Genomic DNA, 27,193 nt, shown 5'->3' on the forward strand with positions numbered 1-27,193 from the left:
AATTAAATTCCGGGGGGGGGGGGAGGCACAACTGGAATCTCTGTCTTAAATTTTAACTCATTAATTTCTAATGGTTACAAGGTTTAAAAATTTTTTAATGAAATCATAAAACATTGCCCCCTTCCCATGAGTTCAGGTTTTCCATGGCCCAATTGGGGTCCCTGTGACCAGGCTGTTAAGGTCCGCTTTATGCGTAAAATTACAAATGAGCAAAGGATCAGAATGTGCAGCCGACTGGTCGTCATCTTAATTGTGCGGAGTGAGCCTCACAGGCCAGGGAGTGCAGGGGGTCTGAGCACCTGGCCGCTCTGCCTGGACAGGGAATGTAGAGTGACCTCACGAAAGGGCTAGAGGCACCGCATTCCCGGGCCGGAGCGCCAGGCATGAGGCTGGGCCAGCTGCGTTGTGTGCTGGTTAGGCAGACCTGTGTTCTGTCCCGATTAGAAAAGAGAATTTGAGCCCAGGAGGAGATGTCTAATCTTGATTTTGGAACCCCCTTCCCCCAGGGTAGCCCTAATTTTGCCCAAAATTGGTGGAACTCTTCCATGCCCATGCTTGGGAGTTCGAGTTTGATCCAGAACTAGTAGGAAATGATTATGTCTTCAATAAAGGGAAGTTAGGAGATCACAGTGGCCCTTTGGGCAGAATTATTCGTCACTTTAACAAGAATCTGAACCTTTGCTACCTGCCTTTGCTACATCACTGACCGTCTGAGCAGGTTACTCCATCTCTTTGTGAGGATGCTGGAAGTTAAAGGAAAAGCCTCCAGCATAGTGCCTCACACACAGTAGGTGTTTTATAAGGGCCAATTCTTCCTTCACCCCCACTCAAGATAAATGCTGTCTGTATCCAGCAATGGGAGAGGTGGTTCTCAACATCCTTCTATAGATGGAGATGACTGTGTGGTGTTTGGGGATGTGAGAAAGTTCTGGGTCTTGGTCTTTGACGTAATCTCTGACCTTGCTACACAGAGACCAGCCACAGCAGCACCCGGGGAGCCTGTTAGAAATGCAGAATCTCAGGGCCTGCCCTGGACCTACTGAATCAGAATCTGCACTTCCCTCAGATTTCCAGGTGATTCTATGCAAATTTGAGAGCACTGGACTTCATTCTGAGGGCCAGGGACCATCTAGTTCCTTCTCTGGCCACGTTGGGGGACAGTGGTCTTATTAGCTTGGTGCATCCCCAGAATGAAGGCAGGGCCTAGCATGAGCCTTGGCCTTCAGCAGACCAGCACGCTCTTGAAAGCACAGGGGTCATTGACTTCAACTACAGGAAAGAAGAGAAAAGTAGCTCTCATCTCAAACGAATACAAGTTAAAAAAAAATCAGGAATGGCAAGAGACAGAAAGAGACAGAGAGAGAAAGGAAGAAAAGAAAAGGGAAAGAAAAGCTGGGCACTGGGAGAATAAAGGGGCATTCCCTGGGCCTCTTGGGTGATGATATAAAGACACGTCAAAGCCGTCCTAATTACTGTGTTTAGGAAACAAAGGGTCCTTGCACTTTCCTTTCAAGTAGCGAACTTGTTTCCCTCTTTATCTGTCTGGAAGACAAAGACACTTGAAATTGAAGTTTTGAAATGCAAGTTTGTTTCTTCATTCTCCCTTGGGCCATATGTTTTCTTTTCAAGGAACAGAGATAATGACTGTATTGTGAGGAAAGTAAGGAAGAGGGTTGAGCAAAAATCAATAGAGCTTTGATGAGCCCCTTCTGAGTGAGTGCCCTGCTCCTGGTTTTCCTTACGGCACACCTGGAACCCAGGTGGTCCGGGGATGAGGCTGATGGGGCCACAGGGCACCTTCCCAGATAGCTGTTGAAGTCAGGCGTTGAATGCTTGCTGAGTCAAAATGGCCAGTATGTCAAGACATCGAATAGGCCATAAGTTACTCTACATTTTTGAGGTGTTTTTTTCATCACACCTGACCTAAGTCACATTTTTTTTTTCTGTGCGTCATATTTAATCCTAAAAAATCTTATGGCAAAATGGTTAAGGTAGTAAATTCTTGGGGCACCCAGGTGGCGCAGTTGGTTAAGCATCTGACTCTTGATTTCAGCTCGGGGTTGTGGAACCGAGTCCCGCAGGGGGCTCCAAGCTCAGCGGGGAGTCTTCTTGAGATTCTCTCTCCCTCTGCCCCTCCCGCTTGTGTGCACCGTCTCCCTCTCTCTCTCTCTCTCTCAAATAAAAATAAATCTTTAATGACAAAAATAGTAAATTTTACATTATGTGCATCTTATTATAGTTAATTTTTTTTTTTTTTTAATTTCCACCTCTTATGGCAGATGTTGTAATTCCTGCCTGGTAATGAAAATAGCATGAAGTGCTAATTATTTAAGCCTTGATGGTGTCAGTCACCCTCGGATGGGAGCCTACAGTCAATATCACACAGTCCAGGCGCTGCGGGGGTGTATTACCTCAAGATCTGGGTGATTATGTAATGAGTTGTGTGATTTCCTATACCACCCCCCACTGCACAGTCATAGGGGCCTTCCTGCTCTTCCTGATCAAGCCCTGCACACTCTTGGACTTCTGCAAATGTTCCTTATAGCCACGGGCAATACTCCTCCTCCTGACACTTGCTGTGAACATGGCTTGTTCCCTCCCTTTATTCAGGTCTCCACTGAATGTCATCTGACCCCACGTTCCCCTCCTGAGCTCATCACATCACCTCACCCGGTTTTATTTCATTTGTCATAGTCATTACAAGCAGATTGCATTTATTTTTATTTTTTAATTTTTTAAAGATTTTATTTATTTTTTGACAGAGAGAGAGAGACAGCGAGAGAGGGAACACAAGCAGGGGGAGTGGGAGAGGGAGAAGCAGGCTCCCCGCTGAGCAAGGAGCCCGATGCGGGACTCGATCCCATGACCCTGGGATCTGACCTGAGCCGAAGGCAGACGCTCAACGCCTGAACCACCCAGACTCCCCCAGATTGCATTTTATTGTCGGTCTTCTCCTGTGGACTATGAGCAAGGATACTCTCTTTCTCCCTGGGCCTCCCACTGCTCCCTCCTCTGTCTCCCTCCGCCTGCCCAAGCACCAGCCTTCACTTCTCCCTGCTCTGTCTGCGCCCCTCACCCCTGCCCTCTGGGCTTTGTGCACCTCCCTCTGTGATTGCTTCCCAGTCCTGGATCTGGGGGAGGATGTAGCCCAGGCCCTGCTCTCTCTCCTTCCCTGCCCATGACCAGGGAGGGCCAAATCCAGGGACTTAGCAGGACTTGGATCTTTCCAGTACATGGACCAGCTCTTGTGCTGTCATGTGGGTCTCTATTACAGTTGTCTGTCTGTCTGTGCCTGTGTCCGGTGCTAAACACTTTGAGAGGCCAGGGATGGGCTAATTTCTTTAGTCCTGCACCCAGCCAACCCCTTGCCTAAGTATGTGAGGGCTCAGTAAAGACGGCTTTGAAAGTCTGATGATAGCAGAGCTTTTAAAGAGATAGATGCTCTCTTCCGGGGACTGCGTCCATAGGCGTTCAGAATGGTCCAGCGTTTGACCTACCATCGTAGGCTGTCCTGTAATACAGCCTCTAACAAAACTAGGCTGTCCCGAACCCATGGTAATAGAATCGTTTACCTTTATACTAAGGAGGTTGGGAAAGCACCAAAATCTGCATGTGGCGTGCCCAGGCCAACTTCGAGGAGTTCGTGCTGTGAGACCTAAAGTCCTTATGAGGTTGTCCAAAACGAGAAAACACGTCAGCAGGGCCTATGGTGGTTCCATGTGTGCTAAGTGTGTTTTCCTTATCGAGGAGCAGAAAATCGTTGTGAAAGTGTTGAGGGCCCAAGCACAGAGTCAGAAAGCTAAATAAAAAAATGAAGCTTTTTTGAGTTATAAAAAAAATCAGAAGGCTTGATCTGTTATTGCTGTTGTAAAAATAAATAAATAAAGAGATAGATGCTATCTATTACTAAACCCTAGATTAGAGCAGAATGTGTCTTCTGGTCATAAGCACAGCAAATGACAGGCAAAGGAATGACTGGCCTTACTCTGTTATTTGCACAGTAAGTAAATTAATCACAACCCCTTTATGGAGTATGGTCTCTATGTGGGGAGGGGGTTGATTCATATTTATGGTTTTCAATGAGACCAGTAGGACTTGACCAGCTGTGATGAATGCCCTTCGAGTCTGAGTTTTACATCCTCTTTGTCACTGGAAACATATTCATAAAATGCATTTTAGAATGTTCCACATGCTTTAAAGATTTGATTTATTTGAGAGAGAGAGCAAGAGCGGATGGGGGTTGGGAGGACAGAGGGAGAGGGAGAAGCAGACTCCCCGCTGAGCAGGGAGCCTGACATGGGGCTCGATCCCAGGACCCTGAGATCATGACCTGACCTGAAGGCAGACGCTTAACCGACTGAGCCACCCAGGTGCCCCGTTCCAGATCCTTTTATTTTTTTAAGATTTTATTTATTTATTTGACACAGAGAGAGACACAAGCAGGGGGAGCGGCAGGCAGAGGGAGAGGGAGAAGCAGACTCCCCGCCGAACAGGGAGCCCGACGTGGGGCTCCATCCCAGAACCCCAGGATCACGACCCAAGCCGAAGGCAGACACTTAACTGAGTCACCCAGGTGCCCCATTCCAGATCCTTTAATAGCAGGTCAATTAGCAGAGTATCTGTGACCATCATAATGTCCTTCACAGTCTCTCAAACAAACTAGACATCTTTTCATGTTAATTAATCAGAGAGTACTTGAGCCTCACTTTTAGCAGATTTTTTTTTCAAGAGTTGTGTGTAAACTATATTTCTGTGAAATGAATTATATTTTAAACATTCAGGGAGTTTTCTGTTTAGACCCTCTGTATCTCTGTATCCACTTCCATTATGACTTGAGCCACGTACCTGGCTGGTTTAAGGGTGTCTCCCAATTTTTAATGTGTCCCATAGCTCAATGTCTCCCAGGTGAGGGGAGTATGCTAGGTGATCTGTTGTGGTGTATGGGGGATTCCCCAAAAGCTGCCCCTTTCTTCTGTTTGTGCCTTTCTTTTTTTTTTTAATTTTATTTATTTATTTGAGAGAGAGAATGAGAGAGAGAGAGTACATGAGGGGGGGGAAGGTCAGAGGGAGAAGCAGACTCCCTGCCGAGCAGGGAGCCCGATGTGGGACTCGATCCTGGGACTCCAGGATCATGACCTGAGCCAAAGGCAGTCGCTTAACCAACTGAGCCACCCAGGCGCCCATGTTTGTGCCTTTCTAACATACTGTCTCCATAGGTGCCTATGTAATGTTCTGAAGTGTGGAATGTGAAGCTTCGGTTTGTACAAAAGGAAAATGAGTCTGATACTCTGTAAATCTCTAAGCTTGAAATTCTATCAAGTTTATTTAAAATGAGAATGTGTAGAAGGGCATTTGGTCATAACTCAGTTATGTCCTAGTTAACAGAAATCACTGACAGATATAATCTAGCAGCCGCTTTATCAGCAGACGCCCTGAGTAAACTGTCTCTGCCCTCACCCAAGTGTGGCCTGTGTCACAGACTGAACCCCCAGACAGAAAACCACTGAAATGAGTCTGACCACTTGTCACGATTTCAGTCCTATGAGAAAGCACTTTTTTATGTGCTTTTAAAAAAATAAACCTCTTTGATTAACAACATTTTTTTCAGGGCGCCTGGGTGGCTCAGTTGGTTAAGCGTCTACCTTTGGTCAGGTCATGATCCTGGAGTCCTGGGATCAAGTCCCGCATTGGGCTCCCTGCTCAGCGGGGAGTCTGACTCTCCCCGTCCATCTGCCTCTCCCCCTGCTCATGCTCTCTCTCTCTCTCTCTCTCTCTCAAATAAATAAATAAAATCTTAAAAACACCACCACAACATTTTTTTCCAGTCACCCAGCTGAAATACTGTGCCATCACCTTTACTGGTCATAGCTAGGTTACAGGTAAACAGGGATGGTGCACTCAGTGAGACTGCAGGCCTTCAGAATTTTCTTGCGGGTCCCCACCCTCTCTTCTCCACCCTGTTCCCCCTTTCTGGTGACAGTCTTCCCTTTACCCCCTCAGGGAATGACCTGATGTAAGTAATGGATGCTTACTAATCCTACTTGGGTGGGCACAGAATTCCCGCTCCCCCATCACTGACCATGGCCTGGGGTCTACTGCTGTGCTGAGCGAATAAATAGGTTACCTCACTTCATTCTGCCACCAGTTACCAGAGAGGTCTTCAGCTTCAACGTGAGGAAGCAGAGCCTTAATTTTTCTGAGTATTGCTGCCTCATTTACATGGATTATCACATCTGATCCTCACTGCAGTGCGAGGCCTGCGGTGATTAGCCCCATTTTACAGGTGAGAAGACTGAGGCTTAGAATTGCCCTCCCCTTTGTCCTCAAATTGTAGAAATGTAGACAGTTTTATTAAAGCAATGTCAAGCATTCTACTATCCCAGCCAATCGGGAAGCTCAGTTCTGAGCACTGGGTGGAAGAATCCTGTCCTGGAGCCGACTCTCCTAACCAGTGGGGATGCCTGGCCGGGCCCTTCCTCCCGGTCTCATGCTCCCCTCTTCCCGTGTTCTCCTGGCCCCTCCCTCTGTTCTGCTGAATTCCTACATGCGGGCACATCAGACTTTATTTTAGTTAGTATTTCATTTTTCTTTTTTTCTGTAGAAACCTGTCTTATCGGACCTCTGAGCTACAGATGACGCCTATGTCATTTCCACTTCTAGTTATGAACTTTAACCAAGAAACATGAGGGCGGGATGCTTTCTTTTAATCAATAGACGTATGACTGTGCCATGATCGAGAACAGATAAAATAGAGAACGGCATCTGGAAACTTCTGGAGGAGAGGAACTAAGAAAGGAGCAAGACCCCAAGGTTCCTCAGAACATCTCGAGGTGAAGGGTTTTGCACACTAATTGAGACGTCTGTGAGGGGAGAAACTCAGAGCTCTCCGGCCTGTCTTCGCAGCCGACTAAGAGAAAAAGTCGCTCAAGGAAACCTTCGAGGAGCAACCCCTTTGCTAGGTTGCTCTGCTCTGTTCAATCATCTTTATCACCGTTTTGTTTGTTGTTTGTTTGTTTCTGGAAACAGAGTCTTCAGAGACAGTTTCCTGGCGTGAGACCATGCTAGTAAACCAGTTCTCTTGGTGTTCTGGGGGACGCAGGTCCCTTGTACTTTTGTATTCAGTGGTGACTTTCTTTAAAGATGCTTTTTCTTAAGGGCAGCAGGACTATTGTGAGGTGTTAGTTTCACATTTCATAGTTTCTCTCTTAACAAAAACCACATCTTTCAATTCTGCAACATTCAGAAATTTGATACCATCTTTACTTAAATTATAGCCAAATTTCTCAAATATAGTCACGGATGATATTTTATAGAATAAAATCTATGGAAAATCCCTCATTTGTTTTTCTGGGTTGGGTTCTTTTTCCCCTTGATCTGACAGAAGGAGCCAAGCTTCTTTCTGCTTTGTTAGATGTCAGCATGAATTTTCAGTAGGGCCAGAAAGTAATTTTAGTGTCCATGATGACTTTCACTACAATTGGGTTGCTTAACAGCACAAAAAATAAATATTTAAGTCAACCTTCCCTACAGGATCTAAATATAGACCTGCTGGTCTCTGTCGCTCCACTGACAGAGAGGTCATGTTTCCTCGGCTTCGGGTTTTTTCAGAATTAGACCCCACATGGCTTTGCATTGGGAAATAAATCCATGTAGCTTTATAAAGAGAAACTTGATTTACCATTTATTATCTTGCCCCTGCCTCCCAAAGCCTTGCACTGACTGTGGACATGCTTGTTCAAGATGAGTTTGTCATCTGTCAAAATAAACAGCAGCCTGTATGCCTTGGAAAAAACATACACATGACACAAAACATACAAGAAAGTCAAGCAACCAAAGGCAAATGAATTAAGTATATCATCTTGCCATTTTAACTCCCTTTTTTAGCACTTTCCAAGGAATTTATGCGGGTGGGTGGGCAATGTAAAGCCTATTTGCTATAAACAGACTCTAGTGTTCCTTATTAATTCAGGGGAAGTCTATTAGAAAACAAAGGTTAGTTGACATAAACTCTGTGGGCCAGACCTCATTTTAGTAGGTTATGAGAACTGTAGAAGGACCCTGTCGATACATGGCTGTTTGTTTTTTTTAAGATTTTATTTATTTATTTGATAGACACAGCGAGAGAGGGAACACAAGCAGGGGGAGTGGGAGAGGGAGAAGCAGGCTTCCGACCGAGCAGGGAGCCCAATGTGGGGCTCGATCCCAGGATCCTGGGATCATGACCTGAGCTGAAGGCAGACGCTTAACGGCTGAGCCACCCAGGTGGCCCCATGGCTGGTTTTTTGGCTTTTTTCCCCACTAAGACTTATAAGAACCATTGTATTCCCCAAACAAAAGTGCTACAAACAGACCTGACCTCAGGGTGGCCTCCAGAGCAGTTGTTTTGTAGAATAGTTTCCCCATTGGATCACGGGTCAGTTCTCCCCTACACCTGCCCAGGGATGCACAAGGGAATGGTCGCACTGGTCCTACTAGGAGAAGTGGTTGGGAGAAGGGTGGCAGGGAGACTTCCCCCAAAGCCTGTTGTTACTTTTGAATTTTGTGTCACGTTCTTTATTTAATAACTAGACATTTGCTTGTTTATTTCTTATTTGAGAGAGAGAGCAGGAGCTGCTGCGTGAGTGTGGAGGGGGAGGGAGAAGGAAGAGGGAGGGAGAGGGAGAGGAAGAGAGAATCTCCAGCAGACTCAGTACTGAGTGTGGAGCTGGACATGGGGCTGGAACTCACGACCCGGAGATCATGACCCTGAGATCATGACCCGAGCCGAAACCAAGAGTCTGACGCTCAACCAACTGAGCCACCCAGGCGCCCCTAATAACTAGAAATTTAAAAAGTGGTTCCGCTTTATTTGTTTAATGAAAACAGCGATGGTTCAAAAGCTCTATTGTTTTAGAAGGAAACAAGTCAATCTTAAAGGAGAACTGGGAAAAAAAAAAGATCTAGTTAACTAAAAGGTTGTGTACCTCAATTTAGTTACCAAAGGCCTTTTGCTCTTGCATTTTGAGCAAAAAAGGAGACTGTAGGTGGGCTAAGAAATCACCCCACTGACTGCAGCCTTAGGCTAAATTCCCCTAGTCCTTATTCCCCTATTCGGTAACACTGGAGCAGGAAGAGCTTTCTATCAAATTACTGCCTTACTACCATCGCTATCATAATAACAGCCACCAACTCTCAACCATTGAGAGCTTGGTCTTGGAGGGTGGAGTTAGGCCCCAATTCTGAGCAGTTGGAAGGGAAGCCTTGAGGACCAGCAGGGACTCCAGGGGCCTGGTGAGATGGTAGACATCAGGACCAAAATCTGTAGGCAAAAGGAGGGATGGGACTGGGAGGGGCTAGGGGGCATCCATTCATTCACGCCCACACATGGCATTCAAAGGATGTGCCTGGCAAAGCATCCAGGCAGAAGGAGATTGGCATACAGGAGCTCCAGTGCATAAAGGAGATCTAGCGCATGCTAACTGGAAACCAAGCCCTAGCAGGCAGGACTCGGGGACTTGGAAGCTGGGAGGCAGGCAGGTAGAGCCAGCCTGGCCTGCAGCACCTTGAGACAAGTCCCCAGGGGACCAGCAGAAACAAGACAGGCCAGCAAATCAGAGATTTGGATTTCCTAATCGTTACAAACACAGGTACTGTGATTCAGAGAGCAGCCTGGAGCCTGTTCCTGGGAGAGGAGCGTGGGATCAGAGTGAGACCAGCACAAGGCAGCCACCGCAGGTCTGGGGAGCTGCAGAGTCCTCTAGTACGAGGGTTCAGCCTGGAGCTGCATTTCTGCAAGTGGAGGGAAAGAAAGTTGGTAGAGGGAATTAGGTTGGAAGAGGAAAAAGGACAAAGGCATGGCTTGCCTTCTCCTGAATATACAGGCATTCTAAAGAGAATTTTCCAGACTCTTTTCATTTACCCCCAAACACATTTCCTTTAATATATGTATATTTGTATGTAGCCTTTTAAGTTGTAGATGCATTGCCATTTTGAAGGTTTGAAGACATACTGCAAAGTATATAATGTGCCTAAAGAACAAAATAACATTCTGTTTGAGTTGCACCTCAAATTAGATTAATACCTTAATTTTCGGCCTCACCATTGCAGATTTTCCAGTAGCAAAATTGGTGCTGCTTCTTAAAAGATCTGTAATCCTATAGCTCTGTCAAGTAGATATGTCGATTTGGGGGTGATAAAAATGTTCTAGAATTATATAGCAATGTGGTTGCACGGCCCTGTGAATATACCGAAAACCACTGACATGTACCCTCTCAAAGGGTGAATTTTATGTGAATTATATGTTCATTTTTAAAAAAGAAGACATGTCCAGGTATAGAGTCACAGTAAGCTTAGGAGCTTAGGAGAGAGAGATGAGTTCTAAGGAACAGTCTGTGAAGCTCTGTTTAGGAGCTGCTGAGACATCTGGTCACCTCTGGAATCAGTAGACTTCCCCCTTTTTGCCAGGAGGTGTAAAACCCCCGGGTTAAACAATGGGTTGAGTGGATCATGGCCACACTCCTAAATGGGTAAACAAATTGTCCACCTGCTCACGTCAGATGGTGCTCAACAGGAACCAGGATTTGGAGCCCAGGACACAGGCAGAAGCCTGACATCGTGCTAAGCAGCCAGCCGCTAGCTACATGGGGTAGCCCTCTTACCAAATTCCCCTAAAAAGAACCTCTCTGTGTGTAACATAAAGCCTGTGCTTATCTTACAGAGACTGTTGGAACTTTCATATGGGTCAGAAGCAATTGATAACCTTTATCATCTGAAGTGAGGCCCAACCACATATTTCTCTTGTTTGCCTTTGTCATCAACATGGCAGGAGCGTTCGCTTATCATTAGGCTCAGAGGAATCCGATCTGTTCAAATTTGCATTGACCACATTCAGCTTTACCATTTTGCTTCTGTTCATCTTTCTTCCATGTGCGTCCGTTACCGTGCTAGATGCAGACAGGGGGTGCCTACGGAGAAGCAGGTTCCCGTAAAAACAAAAAGAAAGAGAAGAGGAAGGAGGGGTGATTTCTGTTGGGTCATTCTTGCTAGTTTCCACTGGGCTCACTGCTCTTGTCCTTCAGCCCTCGTCCTGCAGTGAAGGCATGGAGAGCATCCAATTCACAGAATCCCGTGTCCACGGGGAATGTCGGCCCGACCTGGTCCAAAGACAACCTTCCTGGCACAGCTGGCTCCAGGAACACATTTGACCTTGTCATTGACCTCAGTGTAACTGTCCTGCCCCATCCCCCCCGACCCCCACCCTGTAAGCCCTTTGCCTGGCCGGAGCGGGGTCAGAGTGGTCCATGTTGGCTGTGTCCTTCACACCCCACTCAGGTAGCCTAGGGTTTTGGGCATGTGGTGCTCTCTTAATAAAATTTCCTCCTGTAACTGAGGTATTTTAGGATGCATGGCTTCTTCTAAGCTCTATTATTTCTACACCTTCAATCCAGTGTGCCAGTGAAGCCCTCTGTGAGCTCTGTGTTGTCTCCCAGCACTCTGCTGATGGGCCTTCGTTGCCCCCCATCCCACGTGCCATTGCAGGCCCCAGTGCCTCTGTTTGAACTGTTCACACGGTCTTAAGTCGTCCTCCCTGCCCCTCCCCTACCTTCCCCCTGCCAGTTCCTTTTCCCTCTTCTGGCTGATTTCTCTTTATCCTGCAGACTGAGCTCACTTGTCACATCCCTTAGGACACACTCCCTGACCTTCTCCAGCTGAGGTAGGGGCCCATCTGCCCCTGCGTGGGGGCCGGGGGGGGGGGCGGGGAGGGTAGTAAACCCCCTGGTGTGTGTAAGCCCCTTGAAGGCAAGGTTTATAACTCTGGATCCCTGAGACCCAGCAGGGAACTTGATCCTTGGTCTGCAGCATTTGATGTCTGTTCAGCCAGGCCCAGCTGGTCGGCGAGTTGCAGTGCTCAGTGTCCAACGTGACCGCCTGTCAACAGGACTGTTGTTGTTTCTCTCATCTGAGAAAGCTGATGCAGAGAAGAGCTTTTCTGTGGCACAGTGATAAGAATCTCTGAGTGACTGCAGGGGACTTGGCTTTTTGTTTTGTTTTGTTTTGTTTTATGTAGACGGGAAGATTTGGAAATTATATTTGTACTAGAATCATACAGAAATGAAACAGAGGCTCAAAAAGCTTAAGCAGCTTGTCGGGGGCGGGGGTTCCCCTCAGCCAGCAGGCGGTGAGGACTCCCTCAGCCAGGACTCTGAGCTCCAACCCCACAGCGTTCCTATGACATCTTGCTGTCCCACTTTAAAAAATCCTATGCATGTTTAAATTCTAAAAAAGTAAGCAGTATTAAACACCTTTTAAAAAATCAGAGAAAGTGTGTAAGACCAAATTTGACATCCCTGGTATATAATACATATATTAAGGGTCCTCCTTGTGTTCTACAATTTTGTGACCAAGTTGATGAGCATTTGTCCGCCATGTGACCATAATCCATCATATTACCATGAGCATAACGAGAATATTTTTTAAAGACTTATTTATTTATTTTAGAGAGAGAGGAAAGGAGAGGGAGAGCATGAGCAGGGTGAGGGGCAGAGGGAGAGGGAGAGAATCCTCAAGCAGACTCCCCACTGAGCGTGGAGCAGTTTGCCCTGAGATCATGACCTGAGCCGAAACCAAGAGTCAGACACTTAACTGACTGAGCCACCCACGTGTCCCATAACCAGAATATTTTTAAATGCTTTAATGGATTTTTAAGTCAGTATCAGTTGGCTTTATACATTCTTAGTGGGGAATGGGCTAGTGTACGAAAGTGACATTTTGGGGGTAGGTAATATCACACAGAGCAGTTTCAGGACTGTTTATGGTATTTTCTTATGCTTTTCAGAAATGGAATTCAGTGATTCACTTTTTATTTTATCCAGAAGGGACTTGTGCAAAATCTCCACCTGATGTCAATTTTCTCTTCAGGTGACTTTTCAGATCACCCCTCCGTGTACCCGTGAGAGGCATTATGAGCATTTCGGACGATGCTGTAATAAATGTGAACCAGGTTTGTATTTCTGAGCCACCTTTCCTTGTTCCTCAAAAGTGGGTGGGGCTCTCGTTTATTTTTTTAATCCAAGGAATAATTTCAATCCTTCCAGATTAAAAAAAAAAGAAATTGGGTAGACTTTCTATGGTAGTGGCAGGTAGTAATGTGTGTCACCCTGAAGATAAAAACCTTTCAATAGATAAAAATCACTTAAAAGCAGTTGCAGAAACTAGTACTTAATGTATGCTGGAATACAGTTTTCCAAAACACTATTTCTTGAGAAAGCAAGGTTTAAAAAAAAAAAAAACGAAAACCATATTTTAGCACTTTGCAATTCAAACTTTTGACATATAAAATGCAATTTAAAAGTATTTTACAGAAAAAATTCTGGGGCGAATAACCATAGTGGAGTTTTTGCTGCTGCAAATTGCCTAAACCCTATCATACCTTCTCCTCACATACCTGTTGAGAGGCAGAAGGTGGACTGGTTACCTCCTCCCCATATCTGCACTGCCAGAATGTGGTTGAGGATTTCTACAGCCTCAGTGAACGTCCGCAGGCTCCTCACTCACTCATTGTTCTAGAAACGGTGGTTACATTACATCAAGATCCTTTAGATATTCAAGCTATAACTATTTCTCAGATGTGCAGAACCAAGACCAGTGATTTTTGTGAGCGTGCAGGTGTGCGTGTGCGTGTGTGTGCGTGCGCGTGTGTGTGGTACTCTGGTCCTTCTGTTAACCGAGGGCCCACAGTAGATGTAGGACAAAATAAGTTAACACTCCAAATTGAAGTAGAGGGGATATTGAAGATGGGAGGGAAAGGGTAAAATGAAATTCTTGCCCCTCAAGTTTTTTAGGCACGTTTGAAAACCATCATCCTTTCCCTTGGTCAGCAGAGGTGTGGGGTGGGAAGGATGATCTTTTACTGAGATGAACTAAAAGGTGGCCTTGACCATAGACGGAGCAAGTCTAGGAGAGGTTATTTTAATTAAAAAAAAATTATGTATTTATTTGACCAAGAGCGCACAAGCAGGGGGAGGGGCAGAGGGAGAGGGAGAAGCAGGCTCCCCGCTGAGCAGAGAGCCCAACATGGGGCTCGATCCCAGGACCCTGGGATCATGACTTGAGCCACAGGCAGACGCTTAACCCACTGAGCCACCCAGGCGCCCCTAGGAGAGGTTATTTTAGCCAGCTGGGAGACCTGAGGAGCCCATCACTGATATTTGGTCTCGTCCCATGTATCATACTGTGTGAGGGGACTTCCTGGGGTCACAGTCATTTAAATGGCCCAGTAGATTGCTGTATTTTTGTTGTTCTGTTGTTATTTTGGGGGTTATTTTTCATTGCTGCATTTTTTTTTCTTCTAACTGAAGGAAAGTACATGTCTTCTAAATGCACTACTACCTCGGAAAGTGTATGCTTGCCCTGTGGCCCAGATGAATACTTAGACACCTGGAATGAAGAAGATAAATGCTTGCTGCATAAAGTTTGTGACACAGGTAAGTCAGTCATGCCGGTGGGGAGTGAGATAAGTGCTATTTTTAGCTACAGTAGTGCCATCTCTTCTGGAGGGGCATGGGAAGACGTTTTCGACATCAGACCCCCAGAGGTAAGTGCTTCTGATCCCGGAGGGACTGTGTTAACATTCTTCATTTAGAACTTCCGTCCTGGGATACAATTGTGTCTCAGTTTAATCATAGAACACACGTGTTACAGTTGACAAAATCTTGCCACAATGTTTCTGTGTATGTTGTGTTATTTAATTTCCGCAGAAACCCTGCCAGTTAGCCACAGTTATCCCATTTTAGAAGAGGAAGAAACGGAGACCAGGAGAGGTTGGGTGACTTTTCCAAGGTTAACAAATGTGAAGCAGGATTCAAAGCAGATCTTACTCTCAAGTCTTTCTCCTGAACCATAAGTGTCTTACTAACTCTACAGTTTGATCTTAGACTGCTACAGTTTTTTTTTTTTTTGGACTCAAAAAATTTTTCCCAAATTATAGTTTAATTGTAGGAATCAGAATCAAAATATGTACCTTAAGCTAGAGGTTCCTTTCCCTCTCTCTTTTTTTTTCTTTTTCCATTTAATCTCTGTTGGAGAAACCATGTTGTTAATCCTGTGGATTACAGGAATCCTGTGGGTCACAGTCTGATTTCTGCTGGTTGCATTCCCTTGGTGTCATTTAACATATTTTTCTGTCTCCTATATTTCCTATAAGTGGTTGTTGGATCTAGAAGGCTGATCAGAAGCTGGTTTGTTGTTTTTTGTTTTTGCAAAACCAGAGGTGGCATAATGTTGTTATGTCAGGGGTCGTATAGAAGCTGTTTATCTCTCTTCTTGTGATATGAACTGCTGTTGACCATCATGGCCTAGATCCACTTTCATGAGGAGCTGTAGAAAGGTGACCTTCTATCATTCCTTCTTCATGAATGGCTGGAATGCTTTATGAAGAGAAGCTTCCCTCGGCAACTATCCCTTACCCTGAAGTACAGTATATACGGGAGAGGCAGAATGAATGCTTGTAGCTTTATTTACCACTTTTCAAAATCATGACTTGATTTCCATGCTTTCTCCAAAGGATTTATATGAATATGATAAACTCAGCCACTCAGACATATTTGAGGTGTTTTAATCTATTACAGTTCCTAGGTATATGGGTCCTCAGATTGTCTCACCTCTTCCAGGTTACCCCCCCCCCCCGCCACAGTCTTTAATATGACCCCAGGTGATCTTAAGAGCTCTCCTTGCTTCCAGGTTCATCTTGGACATTCCCTGCCTCAAACCTCGAATCAGCCATTTCTTTTAAGAATTCCTGATTGCTTCCAGTGGAACATCTTATTTAGCAACCTCAGTCTGGGTGCTAGGGAGGTTCGTTGCTACCGGACTGATCCTTGTTCATAGGTTCTCTGCAGTGGACAGAACTAGGAGTTAAGTATTTTTTTTTAAACATCATAATTTTCTAGTGGGCAAGAGATAGCTGGCAGATTATAGCGGCAGAAGGTAACATGGAAACTCCACTGAGCAGAAACATCTGATCAAGTCTTTTTTCTTTCCCACTGCTTAGTAATGACTTTGACTCACTGCTGCCCCTTGGAAATAAAGGTTCATTCTGTCGGGCGCCTGGGTGGCTCAGTTGTTAAGCGTCTGCCTTCGGCTCAGGTCGTGGTCCCAGGGTCCTGGGATCGAGTCCCGCATTGGGCTCCCTGCTCCGCGGGAAGCCTGCTTCTCCCTCTCCCACTCCCCCTGCTTGTGTTCCCTCTCTCGCTGTGTCTCTCTCTGTCAAATAAATAAACAAAATCTTTATTAAAAAGAAAAGATTCATTCTGTCTACTGCCAAAGTTGATTAAAGCCCCAAACCTGGTACATTAAGATATTTAAAAATATGTCAAAATTGTTCGTCACCACACAGGCTTCATTCACTCATAATTGAGTGGGGTGGTGGAACTAGACTTTTCCACGGGAGTGACCCTTGTCCATGTCTGTTGTGTGCATGATGCACATGTTTATGCAGATTGGCCTCAGTGCTGCACAAATGACCTAGGCCTCAGAGAGTGGACACGGGAGGGACACAGGAAGATTTCTCCAGGTTCGCCATGCTCTGGTCTGAAAAGAATGGAAATAGGAAGCATACCCTCCCTGCTGGCGGTAACTTGAGACAGCGGAAGGAGACAGGGTTCTGGTCTGCCTGTTTATTTTTCCCCTGGACCTCTGCCCTAGTCCATTCAGGCTCCTATAACAGAATAGCACAGACCGAGTGGCTTAAACAACAAACATTTATTTCTCACGGTTCTGGAGGCTGGAAGTGGGAGACAGGGTGCCAGCATGGTTGGGTTCATGGTGAGGGCCCTCTTTAGGATTTCAAGACACTATTTTCTTGCTGTGCCTCCACATCGTGAAGAACGGAGAGGGAGGAAGCAGGCTCTCCTCTGTTTCTTTTATAAAGGCACGAATCTCAACCTCATGGCCTGATCACTTCCCAAAGGCTGCACCTTCTCGTACCATCTCACATTGGGGGTTAGGATTTCAACATGAATTCTAAGAGGACACAAACATCAGTCCATAACAAACTCCTATAAGGACTCAAGAGTGTAAGTCCATGGGTTATTGGGACAATCCAAGTGAGATGGGGGTCCTATAGGGGTAGAAGTTCTGTTCCAAATAGTATTACTGTGTTTCATCGTGTGTGTGTGTGCGCACGCGCAGATTGATTCTTATTATTCAGAGAATAATGTCAGTGTTCTGAACTAGCAAATGCTAAACCATTGCTCCTAGCAGAAATACAGGATTAGGTTCCTATGAGTCTCTAGTCACAACATTTTTGTTAACTGATCCACACATAACCTTGTTTTATGTGTGTTTCTGTTTAGACACCTTAGTAAATATTTTGATTCATTAACATTGAACTTAGAACGAACAGCTCTGTAACTCACACCTGAACAAAGTTTATCTAATATGTATTTGCTCATGAGACACATCACAGCCTTCTTGGGCCTGGAAACAGCAGATAGCACTTCAACACTATGATTGTGGGCCGTTGTAAGCAGTGGAATCGCTAACAAAAAGCGCAGAAATGCCCCAAATGGGACATTAAGTCGACCACAAAAAGGAAGCTCACTTCCAGTCTAAGAGCTGTAACAAGAAGGCGGAGGGTGACCTTGTTTGACCTCAACTGAGAGCATGAATGTCCAGTCCATGGCTCAAAATTTCCACTGTTCTGCATGTGTCCAAGAAGTTCTGCAGAAGTGCCAGGAGTACTGATTTGGGGGTTACACCGAAATGTTAGTGAGTAGGTGAAATTGCAAATAGGAGTCAACAAATAATGAAGATGGACCGTGTGTGTCAGCATGACCTCTATTCCACCGAAACTGGAAAGGGCAGGAGATTTGGGACAATGAGAGCACTTTGCTATGTGTTGTGAGAAAAGAGACAAGTAACACATGGGTGGCCCTAAGTATTTAGGGAGATTCACTTCAAGCGTGTCATCAGGCTCAGCCTCTGTAGTGCGGTCCCTTTTCTAATTACCTGTGACCCCTGTTTCCACAACTCTGAATACTCCTGTGGTCCTGCAGGATCCCAAGATGAATCCCCAGTCTTCAGAACCCTATTCTCTTAGGTTCAATCTAGCATTCGTGTTCAGAATATTTCTCACATTTGAATTTACTAAAAACCAAGAAGCTGTGAAGTCTCTTTGGCGTTAGCCAAAATAGTCAAGGATCATAAACTCCCCAGTTCTTAATCCTCCTCCTAATATGAAAATTGACTTTTAAAAAAACCACAAGACTCTTAATTACTGAAGAGGATACCAACCCTACTGGGATGTTTTAGTGCCAGCACAGGAAGAGGGGACTGGGGGAGTTCTCGAAACCTACTGTCCTGAAGGATGCGTTTGCGAGCCGCGCCCGCGTGTCGGGGTTTTTGCTTGTTGCTCCCGTGCTGGGGAGTTGCTCGAGGTGGAAGGTGAGCAGCCATGTCTTTGTCTCCCGCAGGCAAGGCCCTGGTGGCGGTGGAGCCCGGCAACCGGACGGCCCCGCGGCGCTGCGCCTGCACGGCCGGCTACCACTGGAGCGCCGACTGTGACTGTTGCCGCCGCAACGCGGAGTGTGCCCCGGGCTTCGGCGCCCAGCACCCGGGTACGGCTTCGGTTCGTGCACCCCGCGGCTCGTCGTCGACTCGTGCAGTTCGGCCCGGGCCAGAGCGGGCTTTGAGGGGCGTCCCTGCGTCACTAATGCTCCGGGGAACCAGGTGGCGCTGGAGTAGCTCAAGGGGCCCCTTGAGAAGGGCCAGGTTACGCTCTTCCAGGGCAGTGGGAGCGCGCGGCCCACGTGCTCCCGGGAAGGCTCTTCCCTCCGAGAAACCTTGGGATCCCCCTTTAGGCGGGCAGGGGCAGGGGTAACTCAGGGGGCCTCAGACTTTTTTTAAACTGGCGCACATCCCCCCCCCCCCGCCCCCGGAAGAATTTTGAAGAACCATGAGCCCCTGGAATATTTTTAAGTTGGCGGCGAACGTTTTTTTTATTGCTAACTTGAAGAGTTGCTAAGGAATTAGTTTCCAAGGAATTTTAACAGCAGTAACACTTTTAAAAATGGAATTCAATGAATCTAAACACCGTAGCAATTTGATAACACCATCATCCTTTTTATTTTTTTCTTAAGATTTTATTTATTTGACAGAGAGAGACACAGTGGGAGAGGGAACACAAGCAGGGAGATTGGGAGAGGGAGAAGCAGGCCTCCTGCCGAGCAGGGAGCCCGATGCAGGGCTCAATCCCAGGACCCTGGGACCATGACCTGAGCCAAAGGCAGACGCTTAACGACTGAGCCACCCAGGTGCCCCCATCATCCTTTTCAAAATGCACTCATCGTCCTTCACTGTTGGAAGATTTATACAATTCTTGTCCCCTCCTTTGATTTGTATCCATTTCACCTTCCCCAAAGAATTTTATACTAATGTGTTTTTATGCTTGGAGGGCTTTTACTAATCACCTTTTCATGCACTTTCATATCAAAACTATGTACCCATTTGAGATCGTAATTTTAAAAAATTTCCTGTGACTCAAGGTTTTAAGAGTTAAAACACTTGTGGACTAAGTTGTTATTACAATTATTACAGGATTGTCAAAAAGTAATATATTTCCCTATATTATAATTGTAAAAGCTTTATGAACTTAATAATGAATGTTTTTTTTCTGATTCATATATTCATGGTTGAATATTATTGCTAAAATGTAACAGATTTCAACATTAATTCTATTTCCACTAAGTGCTGAGAAACTTGTTCACATGAATAACTGAATGGCTAAGGAAGCCTTCTGGTAGAGGAGTATCAGTGAGTTCTTTTAACACTCTCTGAGTTATATGTCCAGGACACATAGTGGTCTGACATCAAAAGCTGCTTTTAAAGATTTTATTTATTTGTTTGACAGAGAGAGACACAGCGAGAGAGGGAACACAAGCAGAGGGACTGGTAGAGGGAGAAGCAGGCTTCCTGCTGAGCAGGGAGCCCGATGCGGGGCTTGATCCCAGGACCCTGGGATCATGACCCAAGCTGAAGGCAGACAGACGCTCAACGACTGAGCCACCCAGGTGCCCCTCAAAAGCTGTTTTTAATGATCTCTCAGTTAAGAACTCAGCTGTGTTCTCAGTTTTGTTAAAAGTAAAGAAATAGATACCTTTTTGCCAGAAACGTATTTCTTAGAGTTCTTTACCTTCCTGATTTCTGGAAAATACCCCCAAGCGGTTTTTTCAAGGTGTAACAAATGATTATTCATACCTGCTAATCTTTCACTTAGAGGCATCTTGTTTTAACCCAGAAGACTTGGACAGGCTTAGGAGAATTAAGATAGTATTCATTTCAATTCATATGGAGGAAAATGTCCATCAGAGTCTCACTGGTACAGTAAGTCCTTATTACCAAATGTATCAACTAAACCAGATGAGCTTTCTCTTGAAAAAAGTCTGACTTGATTTTTTTTTTTTTTTTTTTTTTTTGAGAGAGAGAGAGAGAGAGAGTGGGGGCAAGTAGCTGAGGGAGAGGGAGAGAGAGAATCTTCAAGCAGACCTGACTCGGGGCTCGATCTCATGACCCTGAGATCATGACCTGAGCCGAAATCATGAGTAACCGACTGAGCCACCCAGGCATCCGTTGATTTTTTAATTATTAAAATAAGTCTCCCGACGACAGCCAACTCCCTTATGAATTCGATTCCAAGACAAGGCCCAGAGTCTTTTGGTAGGGAGGCGCTCTGAATCGCAGGAGCTTTGCTGTTACCAGTATTTTGATTTGTTGTGGGGTTTTTTTGTTTTGTTTTGTTTTTGTTTTTGTTTTTTGGCATAGCAAGATTTGGAGTGGATAAGCAGCGTGCCTTCTTTTGTAAAGTGGGGAAAGGGTGATTGTGTCCAGGGAAAGAGAAAGGAGAACCTGCAGGATGCCCCTGGCAGGTCAGCATTCCAAAGAGTCAATGTGGAAGTCAAGTGCATGGATTTAATGCCCTTAAGGCTATGTGTGACTTGTGGCTCCTTAGGAAGTCTCTTTGTTTTTAAGGGTTACTCTTCTAGACTGTGTTAATATTGTAAAAAGCTGTTTGAATTCATGTGAGCAGCTAGATGTTAACTGGGATTTTGTTAAGATCATTACAAGGTGACTCAGATTACTAGATTGAGGCAATTGCAGAAATCAAGAATGCATTTGACTTTGGACAAAGAAAATGTAATTCCTTATTTTAGTGTTTTATTTATGACAATAAATCACAGAAGTGCTACTAATTTCAAGAGTAAATTGTGGTTTTGACACTAGTCAATTGCCTGATTATGATACCACATGGAAGCCCATGTTCTTCTTTATTGGAATTACCAAAGGGTCATCACGTGTCAGTTGCAGTGAGGCTAATAGATGTAGGAAATTGGAGACTTGTCCTATTTTGATAATGTAGCTGATGAGGAATGTGAGAGAGCTGAAGAAAGCTTCCTAACCAGGATCAATTCCTGCTTTCACTGCTGTGGCTTAAGGCAGGGATCCAAAATCCATCCCACCACTTGTGTTGGTGTAAATAGAGTTCAATTGGAACACAGGCACGTCTCTTTGTTTAGATATTGACTACGATGCTTTCATGCCTTAAGTAATTACAGCAGAAATCAGAGGCCCTGCAAAACCTAAGATATTTACTGTATGGCCCTTTCTAGAAAACATTTGCTGCCAACTCTTGGTTTAAGAGAGAGACCTATAGGGGTTTTTTTGGGGGGGTGTTGTTTTTGTTAATGTTTTTGTTTGAGAGAAGTGTGTTACAATCACTCTGGTGTTTGGACTGGTAAGATTTATCTGGGTTAGAAGGAGTCAGGACAGGAAGTTTCCCTTCAAGGCGGGAAAAGGGCTGTCATTCTCTGTAGACGAAGAATGATACAATCCCAAAAGGCTGAAAGGGGTGGGCAGACATGTGCCTGGTGAAAATAAAGGAGACAGCAGGCTCCCCAGCTAGGAAACAGAGGATCGGTGACCAGGACAGTGGCTCTGAACAGCCGAGGGTCAGTACCTAACTCAGATACTGATGTTCGTTACCTTGCTGAAAACAAGTCTATAACCTTCTGCTGGGACAGGGGGCCCTCTGAAGCCAGGAGGAAAGGGATGGGAACGGGAGGCCAGAGGCACAGGGGGCAGCTCCTGATCTCTGGTCCTCGGGAACATCATCCTGGCCGATCTCTAAGTGTCCTTGTTTGTTTTGCTTGTCCTTTGTCCGTTCTTTTTTTTGACAGTGCAGCTCAACAAGGACACAGTTTGCAAGCCCTGCCTACTAGGCTACTTCTCCGATGCCTTTTCTTCCACCGAGAAATGCAAACCCTGGACCAAGTAAGTGGCAACTGCAGAGGAGCCAGGAGAGCGTGTTGGTTTTATACTCAACCTGCACTGTCTCAGACTAGGTTGAAACCGGACTGATTCTATTTGGTGAGGCTTCTGCTCAAACCCAGTTTCAGAATGGGAAAATTCTGTCAATTCGGCATGGGGAAAACAAGCCAGTCCAACTCATCTTCAGCCTCATGTGCGACAGGAACTCCATATTACTTTTCAGATTCGGTTGGACTGAAATTTTGACTTACAGTTGCAGCTTCTTTTGTCCTTTTCTTAACCTTAGTTACTTGAAAATGATTTACAATGTTTATTCTTTACTCGCCACTCCCACGCTTCCCAGCTTCCCTGCACCACTGGTTTATTGGTCCAGAAACGTGTGTGTGTAGTGTGTGTGCATATAGAGGCATCCTGTGTATATAAATGTTTGCATGCTCTAAACACCTTGGGTTTTTTTTTAACATAATATATGCTAAAGGAAGCTCATTCTGTATTTGTTCACTTAGATCTTCGTGGCTTCTTGTAGCTTAGAAAACATTTGCTGCCAACTCTTGGTTTGTACCATAATTTATCTTGGTAGAGATGTACCATAAAGATGTACCTTAATTTTACTTAATAAATTCCCTATTGGTAGTCATTCAGGTAGTTTCTAGTCTGTCATGGTAATAAATAATTCTGCAATGAATCATCATATATATATATATATATACACACATACACTTTATATATACTGGGTTTCACACTTAATGTGAGTATGTGTGTATGTGTGTGTGTATAGTAGAATTATATGTATATAGTGTGTGCATATATATATATAGATATATACATATATATCTATATATATAATGGAATTTCTGGGTCCGTTCATTGCATGCTTATAATTAAATACTAATATAGTCCCAATATTTTTTTAAGGATTTATTTATTTTAGAGAGAGAGAGAGAGTGGGGGCAAGGGGCTAAGGGAGAGGGAGAGAGAGAATCTTCAGGAAGACTCCCTGCTGAGTGCAGAGCCTGACACAGGGCTTGATCTCACTACCCTGAGATCATGACTTGAGCTGAAATCAAGAGTCAGATGCTTAACCAACTGAGCCACCCAGGCGTCCCCCCGCAATATATTAATTCTCATTAGATACTTATTTTCTGATCCACTTATCCAAGCTTTATTGGATGTTGAAAAGATTTTTTGTGTTTCAGCTTCAAAAGAGCTTTCATCAAAAGTTTATCACTCTACCGAAGGCAATTGAGGCATTTGGAATCTTCTTCACCGAGGACACCAGTGCACCTTCTTTTGGACGATAGTGTCAGAGTGGTTCTTAGAGAATCCTGGCGGTGCTTACTTTTGCGTATTCATTGGTCCACCCTTCCGACGTGTGGACAGCCACTGGGAATTCAAACGTGTAGGAAGACCTCTCAGTTCTTCTCCCGAAGAAGCTAGCAATCTAGCAGAGTAGAGCCTTTCTGTAGCATTTTTTTTTTTTTAAGCAAGATTATAAAAGCAAAGCACTTAACTACCTTTATCTCTACAGCTGTAGCATTCTTGGAGAGGCAGAAGTACGTCATGGGACGGATAAATCAGATGTGGTTTGTAGTTCTTCTCTGTCATCGGCAAAGCCTCCAAGAGGTATGTTTAAACAGAACCTGTTGGCTATAGATGTGCCCAGTCTAGTCAGCGATTCTGGATTTCTTCCGAATTACATGCTGTGTCTGAAGGGGTTCACCTCTCCCTTTTCATCGGGACCATCTTATCTGTGGTCACTTTTATCAGTATTTTAACTCCACATATGCTGTTACTTGAAAATTTCCTCAGAAAATTCCCTTACTCAGAAATTGATAACAATAAAGAATTCATATATACAAAAAAAGAAAGAACAGAAACTGAGCTACAAACATGAATTAAAATGCCCAAATATGGCAGGATTGTGGCAGTCCCAGGAGGGGTGTCTGTGGAAGATTTTGGTCACCAACCGGAGTTAGAACATAGCTATTGTTATATAGGGCACATTTTGTAGATCAAGTTTATCTTAAGTACAGTTTCAAAGCCTGACAGAATGTTGACAGTTCATGGTGGATGCTGGTTGCCCAGGGGCGTGAGATTGTGCGGAGCTGGGTCCAGATATGGCAGCGCTGGAAACGGACACACAGCAGTAAGAAGCCAGGCCACAGTTTAACGGGGTTAAAGAACTAAGACAATTGGGGGTTTAGATTTGACATTTTGGGAAGCAGGAGGATATCTAAGCATTCTGGATATGGGGTTACCCAGGGTAGCATGTAAAAAAGACCATTTTAAAGATAACTTTGAAAATAACGGAGGGAATAAAGAGTTACTTTAAATAAAAGAGAAGGAGTGGAGAGGTGAGACTCCCAGAAACCAGGGCACGTAAACCAAGACTTCATGATATAAAGGTTCCAGCAAGGAAGTGATCAAAGAAGATGGGAGAAATGGTTAAGTCCATGTCGTGTTGTAGATGAAATACTGAAACGCTTTGCCGGATGGCCACGGTTCTGTTCTCATGACCAGCAGAACCCTGGTGCCATGTTGTTCTTTGGAATAGGGGCTTCCTTTGGCCCCAGAGGCCATCCACCTGGAGAGATTGAGGTGTTCTGTAGGTAAGCAAAGATGGAACTGGATGGCATGATCAAGACAATTAGAGTTGTGAAAAAGTGGCCATTTTTACTTATTTATTTATTAAAGATTTAATTTATTTTTTAGAGAGAGAGAGAGAGAGCACAAGCGGGGGCGGGGTGGCAGGCAGAGGGAAAAGCAGACTCCCTGCTGAGCAGGGAGCCCGATGCGGGGCTCCATCCCAGGACCCCGAGATCATGCCCTGAGCCGAAGGCAGACGCTTAATCATCTGAGTCACCCAGACTCCCCTACAGTAGCCACTTTTAAAGACAGTCGTGAACTGGCCTCCGTGGAGTGACGCCAAGTGTGGGGCTGTCTGCAGTGTGGTTTACCCTTCTGGAGGTGAGCACACTCTCTGCACACCTACAGTCAGGGACCGTCCCCCTTCTCCAATGCCAGACCAACATCCTTGATTCTGGGCCTTGATTCAGAGGGTTTTGTTTTTAAACAAGAATGAAAATAATCAGAGAATTAAATTAAATACTCTTTAACACCTTTTTCTCATTTTCTTCCAATGCAGAACCCCCGATTTACTTGCCCAGTTTAATTATTCTGCTTCTCTTCATATCCGTGGCATTGGTTGCTGCTGTCATCTTTGGTGTTTATTATAGGAAAAAAGGGAAGGCGCTAACAGGTACTGTGTCTATGATGGTTTTTGAAAATTATGCTTAAAGAAAGGAGATGCATTTCTAGGTGTACGCTTTGGAAGATGCACATACTGCCCATGACTGTCTCTGGTGATCAGCCTCGAGTAAGTGCCTTGATACTGGTTGCAGTTAAACTGAGGTGAAATACCCTTTATACCTGATTCATTGTTCTCTGGCCAAACAAATAAACAAAAACCCATGGTGCCTGTGGATGTGTAAGCAAACAAAATACGCCAGGTTCAGGAAGCTGATGACTTGTAAGCTGTGTGTTCGTGGCAGGTAGATCATGCATCATTAGGTATGAGCAGGTTGCCTTCATCCAAGAATACCAACATGTCTGATGCACCCGCTTAAAATAGAGACAAGTGTTCAGGTAAATGGCAGACGGGAAGTTTTGATTGGGGTCTTACCTTAAAATATGAGTATAAAATTGTGAAAATAAGTTTTCTTGTTTTCAGTAAAATTTAAGTGCTCATTCTTTTTGACACAGAGAGAGAGAAAGAGAGAGAGAGAGAGATTACAAGTAGGCAGGAAGGCAGGCAGAGGGAGAGGGAGAAGCAGGCTCCCGCCGAGCACGGAGCCCGACGCAGGGCCCAACCCCAGGACTCCGGGACCATGACCCGAGCCGAAGGCAGATGCTCAACTAACTGAGCCTCCCAGGCGTCCCTTAAGTGCTCATTCTTATAACGAATCATCCGGAGTTACCTTTTTTCTTGGAAATCATTTCTTCACAAACAGTTATTTGATAGTGCCTTTTTAACATTACGGCATATTTGACGTTTACACAAGGCTAATAGAGTGTCGTTTTTTCAAAAGATTTTATTATTTGAGAGAGAGAGAGCGCATGCTCATGAGCAGGGGGGCAGGGGCAGAGGCAGAGGGAGAAGCAGGCTTCCTGAGAAGCAGGGAGCCCGATGCGGGACTCAATCCCAGGACCCTGGGATCATGACCTGAGCCGAAGGCAAATGCTTAACCGACGAGCCACCCAGGTGCCCCGAGAGTGTCATTTTTAAGAAAGGATTCCTTGAGAGATTTCTTCATGCTTTCGTGGTCAGATCGCCTTCTCTGGGAGCACTGTTGTCTTACTATCCTTTTCTCCATTTTGGGTTACTCAGGGGTTTATCACGTCCGCCTCTGCTTTGCTGTGATTTGATCAGCGCTCCCACATCACATGCGCGAACTTCCTGAAACCCCGCCTATCTTGCTCTTTCCACTAACATCACGTTGTATAACGCTGGGCCATCAAAAGTTTTAAAGAGGGAAGATGGTGTTTGGAGATGCCCATGTTAAGCAGAGGACGGTATTAAATGACTTTTTTTAAGAATCTACTCATTATTGAGTATTTTTATTTGATGCCGCTCCACTTCCCTAGCAACCTGGTAACAAGGGTTTTGAATAATGCATGTTCAGATGATGAGGATCACTTGTGGAGTCACATTTATGAGAGATAAGCAGATTTCTGATTTTTTTTTTTTTTTTGTCTCTGCAATAATCTCTTCCTGCCATATCTTATCAGTGAGAAGGACAATGGGCCTACCAGTTACTGAATCAGGACAAAGAACTGTTAGCCCTCTCTTCATCCCTACATGGGACCCTCCCTCCTCACCCCCCACCCCCGGGGG

General features: G+C 45.0%; 1 protein-coding gene and 1 pseudogene across 1 annotated transcript in view; both read left to right on the plus strand.

Moving 5' to 3' along the window:
- TNFRSF11A (TNF receptor superfamily member 11a) overlaps positions 1-27,193 on the plus strand; it is a 56,783-nt gene that overhangs the window by 8,728 nt on the left and 20,862 nt on the right. Inside the window, exons 2-7 of the mRNA XM_027577014.2 lie at positions 12,898-12,979; positions 14,337-14,462; positions 18,450-18,593; positions 22,209-22,302; positions 23,828-23,922; positions 25,445-25,558. Coding sequence (XP_027432815.1) covers positions 14,345-14,462; positions 18,450-18,593; positions 22,209-22,302; positions 23,828-23,922; positions 25,445-25,558 — 565 coding nt within the window. The 5' untranslated portion in view covers positions 12,898-12,979; positions 14,337-14,344. The remainder of the gene's footprint in view (positions 1-12,897; positions 12,980-14,336; positions 14,463-18,449; positions 18,594-22,208; positions 22,303-23,827; positions 23,923-25,444; positions 25,559-27,193) is intronic.
- LOC113913071 lies at positions 3,477-3,807 on the plus strand (annotated as a pseudogene).

Source organism: Zalophus californianus, chromosome 14, assembly GCF_009762305.2.
Source record: "Zalophus californianus isolate mZalCal1 chromosome 14, mZalCal1.pri.v2, whole genome shotgun sequence".
Lineage (NCBI taxonomy): Eukaryota > Metazoa > Chordata > Mammalia > Carnivora > Otariidae > Zalophus > Zalophus californianus.